The 10,117-nt window shown below is 38.0% G+C and overlaps 1 protein-coding gene across 1 annotated transcript; it reads left to right on the forward strand.

The window, feature by feature from the left end:
* Positions 1 to 4,405: 4,405 nt before the first annotated feature.
* On the forward strand, positions 4,406 to 5,576 carry LOC140038756 (LOB domain-containing protein 4-like). The gene is made up of 2 exons (XM_072084020.1): positions 4,406 to 4,709; positions 4,979 to 5,576. Exons 1-2 carry the CDS (start codon positions 4,521 to 4,523, stop codon positions 5,390 to 5,392), a joined length of 603 nt encoding a protein of 200 aa, XP_071940121.1. The 5' UTR covers positions 4,406 to 4,520; the 3' UTR covers positions 5,393 to 5,576.
* The last annotated feature ends 4,541 nt before the right edge of the window (positions 5,577 to 10,117 follow it).

The raw sequence follows: 10,117 nt of genomic DNA on the forward strand, positions 1-10,117 counted from the left end.
ATATTGTTAAATCAGACAAAATCCTATTTACAATAGTAATTTAGAAAGACGCAAGGGGCAGGCAGTTTTGATGGAACTTATATCAACATAGCACCATGAAGGATGTGCAGAAGACAGGACGAAAGCTAACAGAAGTATTGATTTTGAAAGTACATGCAAAAAAAATATATATATATATATATATATATTGTTGGCTGCCGTGGTTAGTAAGCATGACACTAAGCACAGCAGCCCCTGGTGGCTAATTATAGTCAGCACAGCAGCTTTTGCCTTTAAAAAAAAAAAAAATGGTTGCCCATATACCGTGCTGACAAAACACGACAGGTATAGTATAAAAGCACAACTTTGTCAACAATTCGCCGATTTTTTTTTCCAGCTATAATATAAGGAATTAGCCTTAAAATGGGCAATCCATGCAAAGTGAAGTGCTCCACTTTGGTTGTTGGCAACAGAATCATTTCAGTACTCTGTCACTTCAACTTCTCTTCAGGGGACATGCTTAAATGACAAGATTTATTTTACACGCGGTTTACTCAAATCATTAGAACACTGCATTTTTAGATCAGTTTAAAGAAAAATTAAATTCGATGATGCTAATATTGCTAATGATAGACTTCACACGATAGTATGGCTATTCAAAGCGGATGCGGAGGCTCTCTTCAATGTGCTCAGGCCCGTTCTTCCTTTTTTTTTTTTTTTTAAAAAAAAAAAGTAAAATAGAAATTAAACAAAGGATAAAAAGGACCAAGAAACGAAGGTCTACGATCACAATGATCCTTAGATGCTCAAACAAAGAGTTTTGTGTTTTGATGATGGTCCGTTGACTTTTCATGTCGTAGTTACTGTGTCTTCTTCCTTTTTCGCAGCACGAGTTTCTGATGACTTGGAGGAAGCTCAAGAAAGAGAAACAAAAAAAGGACTTGAATCGCAGAAATAGTCCCTCGCATTCACATTGGAGCTTAATTTGCACCTTTTGAGTCTCTTACTTTTTAAAATAATGATGCGTTTTGTTACCTTATATATTTCAGTTTGTATTTTTTTTTTTTAGTCCTTTCACTTTTGAAATTACGGGTTTGGTCCCATACATACACGGAATACAGCATTTTCCTCCCAAAAATCAATTTTGATCGCATTTTCACCTAAAATAACAATAAGCAATATGCCAAAATATTGTGAACATGTGTGTAGATTCCTGAAATGACCATTAAAATTAGTACCGGTACCATTCGAAGCTAATTTGCAGTAGGAAAATGCCTTACTTTGAGCAGGACCCTTGAAAATCACCCATAATACGTTATTATGACCAAAAATTATTTTTTTTTTCCAAGGGTCATTTTATGGAAATTCAGCAACCGCCAATGACATGCATCACTTCCCCACAATGCAAGATGCTGGTTGCTGTTATTATCACCATATATAACCTGATGTAAGAGTACTTAAAACTCGGTGGATGCTTCCAATTGGCATTTGTGTAGCAAATAAGATTTTCTTAAAACTTACAGTTGCTCACGTTTGCTTAAAGTTTAAACCTAGGACCTTTATGCTCTCTTTAAAAGAAATAAATAAAAAGAAAAACAAAAATCTGTCATACATCGGCACGCCAATCTTATCTTGATCATTCTGACGTCAAAACAAAATCCTAGTCTTTTCCTTTTGGAACACGTAGAGAGAAGAAAAGGCCGTCGAAATTATCCAAGCAAACATCCATGTAAAGGGAGAAGGGCATTGCCAGTGCAATTTTCTTTGACAATCGTCCACAGTTGGCCTGCCTGTGCATTCCAAACTCAAAGAGGACATCATTCAAAACACAAAGAGGGTTTGTCTTTAAGTATTAATTTTTTCAAAACAATAAATTATAAGGTAGAAAACAAAAAAGCCCCCCCCCCCGTAGTTTCAAAAGATACAACACGACACCTCATGCTTTGAACTAAATTATAAAGGCGACGGAATCCGTTAAACTTAAAGAAAATGAACGAAATGCCCTGATATAATTAAGCAAAAGACAGTTCAAAAAAATCATTTGTTTTATTCTCTAAATAGAGAGAATTGAGAGTTAAGAGGTAGAATAGGTATATTTGTTAAAAATTAGGTATAAATTTTTTTTTTTTTGGTTCCAACAAGTCATTTCCATTAAGTATAATGGATTCCGTCATCGTTACAATTTAGTTCAAAACACGAGGTGTCGTGTTGTATCTTTTGAAACTACAGGGGTTTTTTCTGTGTATTAGACTTATCACAGGTGTTTTTTTGTTTTTTACCCTAAATTATAATAAGAAATAGTCTAAATAAATGTAAAATGGAGTTAATACATATATACGAGTGTATGACACTATACGTAGCAGTGGCTAAGGGGCACTATCGCGTGCGTGCTTAAAATTAGGAAGGTAGGTTAGCAGACAGTAGTGAAATTTCTTTCTTAGTCACGGGTGTCGTGGGTATTTCTGGTAATTTCATAATGTTTGATGTACGTAGGAGTGAAAAAGGTAATTAATAAGACAAAACATGATTAAAAAACAAAAAAAAAAACTTAAGTAGCTGCACGGATAATGGACAAGCACTATATATTTTTAAGATCCAATTCAACTAGTAGAGACATTTTACTGTAATATTCAAATTTGACTTCCAAGAACACACCACCTTCACACACACACTCTCTCTCTCTCTCTAAAAAGAGAATTTGAATATAGCATCATAGTAAAAAAAAAAAATTTTTTTTTTTGGGATCCGGAAACCATGCATGGATAAACGATCATGATTAGCGTTGTGAAGCCATGCCAAAGTCAATGAAAGGAATATCTCTTAATTATATCGCCGACCCATGGCATGGATAATTGATTTGTTGAAGTAGTGGACTTGCTTTTCCATAAAATCAAAAAAAATAAAAAAAAAAAGAAAGAAAGAAAAGCGACTCGTATGACATATAGGTGAGGTGAGGACTGAGGAGGAGGTCCGTAATAGATGCGAAAACGCGAAATAAGGATCAAAAGCTTGTCAAATAAAGCGTGCCCCCATGTCCCAGGATTAAGATAAAGCAGAGAAGTCGCACTCCTACGCCAAAAAAATATACTCCTTAAATTACTTTGGAAGTAAGCAAACTTTTTTTTTTTTTTTTTTTTTTTTACATGGCGATGGCGTGAGGGAGTTTGATGCTGATGTTGGCCATGTTTGCTGCTTTGTGTTTGGGAAAAGTAGATAAAACCCCTTTCATGGAAGAGGAAGACGAAAATGGGCACTACGGGGCAATTGAGGTCCCATGCAACGTAGAAAAGTGGTGACTTCGTGAAAGCTTTTCCATTAGAACTTGGAAGAATTAACAAAGCCCAAATTTCTCGATCGTATGAGGACGGATTTGATAGCTGATCTACTCCCCAAGATTTTGAATGATCTATGGGTGCTACGTGTAATGAACAATAGCAGTATCTCCAGCTCTGGACAAACGTCAATGGACAAACTTTCAAGCTCAATTACAGAGACCCGTTGACAAGGATGCAGTCACAAAGCTCAGCACCAGACAAAGTGGTGGTAGAGACGCCAACAGCAGTTGCGGCCCGCTACGTTGAATTTGCATCAAACTTTTCGTTTCGATGGATCAAGCATCAAAGAATATCGGAGACTAATTAAGGAAGATTTCCTAAGCATGTAGGCCAGGTAGAGCCATCAGATCACCCCTGCTCGACCGACGTGGTGCTCGGACACAAACATGCCCATGCTTCTCAATCGTACGTAATTCAAAATCAATCAATCATAAGTTGGATCGATACCCTTAGAAGATTTGTTCACTGCCATATTTGGCTCAACAACTATCGTGTTAGTTAGCTAGTTGGGTGTATTTGAATGTAAGATTATTTGATGAGATGTTACTTGAAATAATTATTATACAGCTGCTTTTTATGATGACACGACGGTGAAATGAAATAAAAAAAAAAGGTAATTGAGAAGACAAAAAATATTACTGTATTAGTTAAACAACATGTTATGTTTGTAATGCAAGCAGACAATAATTATTTTTTTTGTCAATATTAATTGTGTAATGTGATATCCAAACACACACTGGTATTCTTGGAGGAGCTCCATAGATCGAGTTGCAGTAGAATAGGGTTGTAACTGTAAGGCTGTGTGTGTATGTGACAAAGATACGCCGTAAATTTTCAACCGGGAGGAGAGAGCGGCTTAGTCAAAGAGAGGATTAATGTTGTGAGGTAATTAAATCTTAATTAATTAGCCACCATTGTTAAAGCTGTCTTGCTCGTTAGTAGGACCCAGTCAAAGATCTCCGGCCCTCATGACCACCTGCCATCAACCCATGGCATGGCATGGCACCACGGCACGGCACGGGCTAGTGTATATCTCTTCTACTAGCTAGCATTACTCAGTACTACTATATAAAACCTGATTAACCAATCCTTTCCTGGAGCCTCAGACTAGTCCAATATTCCCCATGTGAACAAGAAAGCTGCATAACTTGGAGGAGAGCGGAAGATTAAGTACATATAATAAATTAACAAGAATGAAAAATTAAAATGAAGGAGAGCGGTAGAAAACACGTAGGTGTGGTGGCGGGGGGTTCCCCTTGCGCAGCATGCAAGCTTCTAAGGAGGAGATGTTCTCAGGAATGTGTTTTTGCTCCCTACTTTCCAGCTGATGAGCCGCACAAGTTTGCCAGCGTCCATAAGGTGTTTGGTGCCAGCAATGTAAACAAGATGCTTCAGGTTTAATCATGAATCCCTTTTTTCAATTCCCTTTCCCTCTATGTACCCCCAAACCCCCTCTTCCCCAAAAAAAAAAAAAAATTGAAGAAGAAGATTAAGTTTGCACTTTGCAGTTAGCTAGCTATACTAAAGGGATGCTGATGTATATGTACTAGTATTTGCTAATTAGTCAAAGAGCCAGCAGCGCAGTGCCTTCGATTGATTCAAGTAATTATTGAAATCCCGTTTTCCTTCATCCCCGAAATTTAACATTTAACTTAATAATGCAGGAGCTGCCAGAGCAACAGCGAGGGGATGCAGTGAGTGCTATGGTGTACGAGGCAAACGCGAGGATGAGGGATCCAGTGTACGGGTGCGTGAGTGCTATATCTTCTCTACAAAACCAGGTTGACCTCCTGCAGTCTCAGTTGGCACTTGCACAGGCTCAAGTTCTCCAAATGCGAATCTCCTCCACCCAATCCTCCTCCTCGCTGATATCTATGTCCCAGGATCAGTACTATAACAGTACCACTGTGCCCACTGATCACAACTCTGCGCCACCTGATCATCATCATCAGAATCACTCTCCCACCGCGTCCAGGGATCATCGCCATCTTGAGCCCACCTCGTCCCATTTCAACACCGATACGCCGCCCATGATGCTGGATGAGGGCAATATTGGGGATTCCTTGTGGTCGTACTAGCATAATATTGCATATACATGTCATACACCCACATCCCTAGCTAATTCCTGTAGCTGTATACATTTCCATGTACTACTACTATACTACTATGGATTGACTCCCCTGTCCCTCTTCTTCTTCTTCTTTTTTTTTTTTTTTTGTTTTTGGGAGTTTAATTGCTCACTTTCTGAATCCTTTACCCGCCTGACTCGTGAGTTTGTTTAAATTAATTTGATATACCAATCACTAACCACGCATGCCATAGTATATACACTTGTACCTATCTAATTTGTATCGGCGCGTGATTATATATGCTTATGATTTTCAATTTTTCAGTTGCAGTAGTTCATTAGATGTATACGCCTTCTCTTGTAAGGCATTTTATTTCTAGTTCCACGACATGTCTTTCCGCTTCAAGTTACCCGAGAACGTTTGTACAGCAGGTGCAGGCTTGTAAAGTGAAATCAGGCACTAACTACTTCTTTGGAGTAGTTGACCACCGCATGTCTTGTGGAGTGGAATCAGAGATAAGGGTTTAAACATTGCCTCCCTTTCATTAAAATTGTCACTTAATGTGATTTCTTTTAAATTCATATGGGTGTTTAGTGCACCCGTGTATAGTCCAATGGTAGGTCAGTCTCATTGATTCCCCATGGCCCTTCCCTTAGTATAGGTGTAGATGGTGTAGGACTATGAGTAAGAGCAGGTGTAAATGATAATAAAAAAAAAAATTAGTCCGAGAGTAGTTCAGTCTTATTAGTTCTCCGTAGCCCTTCCCTTAGTATAGGTGTAGAAATATAGAAATATGAATAGAAATAGGTGTAAATAGTGACAATAGATTAAAAAAAAAAAAAAAAAAAGGATGTCAGGCGTTTTGGTCTGTGCCGGTGAGTTACCTTTAAGGCGTGACTATCGGAAGAAGATTTACAAAACTGCAGGACTAGCTGGGCCTGTTTGAAGTTAGTATGATTTAAACCCTTGTTTAATGGGCCGAAACACATTTTTATGGGATACGACATGGGCCATTAAGGCTATCACTCTAACAAATTTATTGGATTGCCGCGCCCGAGGAAAGCTAATCACTTGTACTAAGAAGAATCATTACAAATGTATTGTTTACCCGCGCGTCGCGTGCATGCTGCCATATTGATATTATTATCATGTACGTACTGCTCCAATAAAACTACTACTACTAGTCTATACAAAGGCCTATTTTTTTTTTTTGTCTGTCAACATTCCATTATAGTTATCCCCGTTTAGAAGTTTCCATTCTGATTAGAGACGGGTTTTTTTGGCCAAGCACAAAACTATAGATTGCAAAATGTTACTTCACAGGTACTGTTACTACTTCCAATCTTGTTCAAGCGCAATGAACCTTTTGCATCCCACTAATCGACCTATAATTATGATAGCAATCTCAAATGGAGAATCCTCGTCTGCAAAAATTTGTTGTTCAACTAGTTGGTGTAGCTACTAGCTTCTGAGGGGACCAGCTTACGCACTACTGTTTGGAGTCAAAGCACAGGTCACTGTCCAATTCACCTTCATGGCCTCTCATTTTTCTTTTTCCTTTCGCCTTCTTCTTCTTCTACAAAAACCTCATGTGCATTTTGCAAAATCTATGAGTAGTCAAATCAGTCCCTAAATCGAAAGAGGAGATTCCAACGGCCAAAACTTTTCAACTTCAGAAAATGCGGAAATGATCACCTGAAAGAAAGCTGCGCGCTGCTCGAATCTTCTGTATGTCATTTTCCCAGTACCCTTTTTCTTATTTATAATAATTGTACTACAGTAAGTAATTATTTCATGGATTCATTGGTTTAACAACCATTCTGTACTAATAATTTAGTTCTTTACACGGCCACACTAGTGTGTGTGTGTGTATATATATATCCGTTTGGTAGACAGCCAATGAATGCGTGATCATGAAAGTTAAAATCCCACGTGGTTAGGAGCTTCCGATGATCAAAGAAACCTACAGTAATTGATTTTTATGCTTCATGGAGGAGTTGATGAGTACTGATCATGTTGGAATTTATAAGTTGTTTTGTGTTAATGGTCAAGAGCACAAGTGAAGCAAGCATCTTGTTTCCGCATTCCATTACGATGCAAATTACATCAAGTATACTAAATATATAGGAAATGATAGTGGCACTCACCCCTTAATTAAATTTAATCTAATGCAAAAGAAAGAAATGTGTGTCTAAGGTTTTTTTTTTTTTTTTTTTTACTTCAAGGAGTATTAATATCATTTCCCATACTAAATTGGTACAACATTTAGTTGTCTTGTCACGGAAGTCATTTGACCATTAATCAATGTGTATTATTTGTAATAAAGTCTTGTTTCATGCATTGGTCCTCATGACCCAAAGGAAGCTTAGCTTAAGTTACCAATCACAAATCACTTTGGAGATCAGTATCACCACTGTTTTTATTGGGCATAGTGATTATTGCTCACAAGATTATGCTAGAGATTATTGACCTCAGGATGGCGATTAAAGAGCGTTAGTGGTCAACCAATAGGAGAGAGACGCTGTTGAGTTTTAATATATCAACAGTGTGTTGGGGGCCTTGAGGTGGTACTTGTGGTGGTGAGTGGCTTCGACTCCCCAGCTTTGTGGTCACAAATAGGATTGCAAGACAACTAGTTATCGCCGACAAATCTACTGGGGATTGATCGAACCCTTGAACATGAATTTGGAGCCAGCCCCAATATCCATTCCTGCAACACTAGAAAATGATCGGAATCATAAACTGTACTGCTACTGCTAAGGCCTAAGCTTAGCTATCTCGTAGGCTCACAAGTCACAGACTTTTACATCCCACTCAAGACATAACCATCCTCAGTTAGCCCTACCTCAACTCCAAAGGACGGACACACTAGACTGATTTCTTCTGTATTCCCTCATTTTGTGTGATTTCGGTAATGATTGCGCTGCTGCATCGACAAGGACAGGGCATCACCCCAGCCCGGCCGCCACCATTTCCATTAATTCCCCATCTAGTTGCAGGGGAAGGGCTGGCGTATTTGTTTCCATCATGCCTGATTTGATCAAACATATTACTGCTATCTCCAACGAAACCCGGCCAGTGGATTTAGTTGCAATCACATGCAGTTCTCTAATGTTCTATCGCACTGCAACCCAATTCTTTGGAGTATTGGCATTGGAATGATTAAATTGGATTGCAGGGTTACAGTAGTATATGATCTGGCGATGGGGACAAATTTGCAAAGTTGATGTTGCAGTCACCTCAGTATAACAATCTTTAGTGCCTTCTTACGATCAGGAGAATGCCTGCTTGTGACACCTATCTTTTCCTTCCTCCTCCTCTCCAAATTCTCTGACGAGGAATTCTTCAGAAAACTTAACTAGGAGGGGGCCTCTTTCCACCGCACTTGGCATCTTTTTGTTGACTTTCGTGCTTGACTTTAAATTTGCAGAAAAGATGAAAATATATATATATATATATATATATATATATATATATATATATTTTGTGCCTTAATTCCTGTTCTTTAATAATAATGCACTATTTACCTATCAAACAAATATCGCAATCATGCAGGCTAAGTGCGAGTGATGTTTTTAAACAGCAGTACTCAGTACAGTAGTATATTATCCCAAAGAGTTTTTATCATAAGCCAACATCACTATGCTTTCGAATCACTAATTACTTTGAAATTAGTACGTACCAGCATTAGCTCAACTAGCTAGTGTGGCGCTGGTCAACTTATTGAACAGAGCAAGGAATTAATATGTGTTCATTACATCATATGCGTTCTCAGCTAGACATTCAGTAAATAATTATACAATATCTATTGTGCAGCTATAATACATATGAAATATTAAAATTTTGTTGGTTAAAGTTCCATTCTATACTAAATACGCAGTTTTTTTTTTCTCGATTTTGCAATCCCTCTCCAGCTTGCAACAATCCGGCACGAATCGCTATCTTTTAATAATTCATTAACACTTGATAATTGTTTTTATTTGATCATCCACAACAAAATTTCCTCTTTAATTTTTTTTTGTCTTTCTTCGTATTCATACAAAATTTGCTTTCATTAGTTTCAAACATAGATTCCTGTCTGTCAGCCAGTTTGGTTGTTGGCCATGCACGTAAAACGTAACCATCCCGAACCTTACCCTGGTCACACGTACCAACCATTATATAAAATTACGTAATCCAAAAGAAAAAAAAAAGGGTGCTTATCTGCAGTTATTCAACATTTTAAGCCTGGGAAATTCCGTAATAAATTGCAAGCTAAATGTTTCTTAAACTTCCAATTTCAACCCCAACTGTTGATCGTTGTTCCCGGTCTTGCATATGGCTGGAAACTGAATCAAAGTGGGGTTTGGTCATTTGTGTAGTACCTGTGTTTAAATATTACCCCAAGCCCAGAAGATATTCTCCCTGTCTCCCGCTTCCCAACTGATAACATAAGACTGGAAATGGTTTGTAATTTTGGGAGGTCAGATGCGGTAACGATTCGTTCTATAAATAAATTTTGGTTTTTCCCCCCTCAAAAGTTGCCAAAATTCATCGCACATGAAAGATGAAAAGTCACGTATTAACTTAAAGAATCCAAACCGTCTTTGATTAAAAATATTTGCACGTAGGGTCAAATAGCTACTATGTATGTATGTATGGTGTATTGGAAGTATCCTGCAGCATGTTTCATCCGAATTAGCAATCACAACACGTATGGTTGTCCAGCTAATTAAGCTCAGTAGCCGGATATAT

This window comes from Coffea arabica, chromosome 3e (genome assembly GCF_036785885.1).
Source record: "Coffea arabica cultivar ET-39 chromosome 3e, Coffea Arabica ET-39 HiFi, whole genome shotgun sequence".
Classification (NCBI taxonomy): Eukaryota; Viridiplantae; Streptophyta; class Magnoliopsida; order Gentianales; family Rubiaceae; genus Coffea; species Coffea arabica.

What these genes read in the sequence shown, in the direction of transcription:
- LOC140038756 (XM_072084020.1), top strand. Translation starts at nt 4,521, where the DNA reads ATGAAGGAGAGCGGTAGAAAACACGTAGGTGTGGTGGCGGGGGGTTCC. An exon ending in ATGTAAACAAGATGCTTCAG is followed by an intron (nt 4,710 to 4,978) that starts GTTTAATCATGA and finishes TTAATAATGCAG; the next exon opens with GAGCTGCCAGAGCAACAGCG.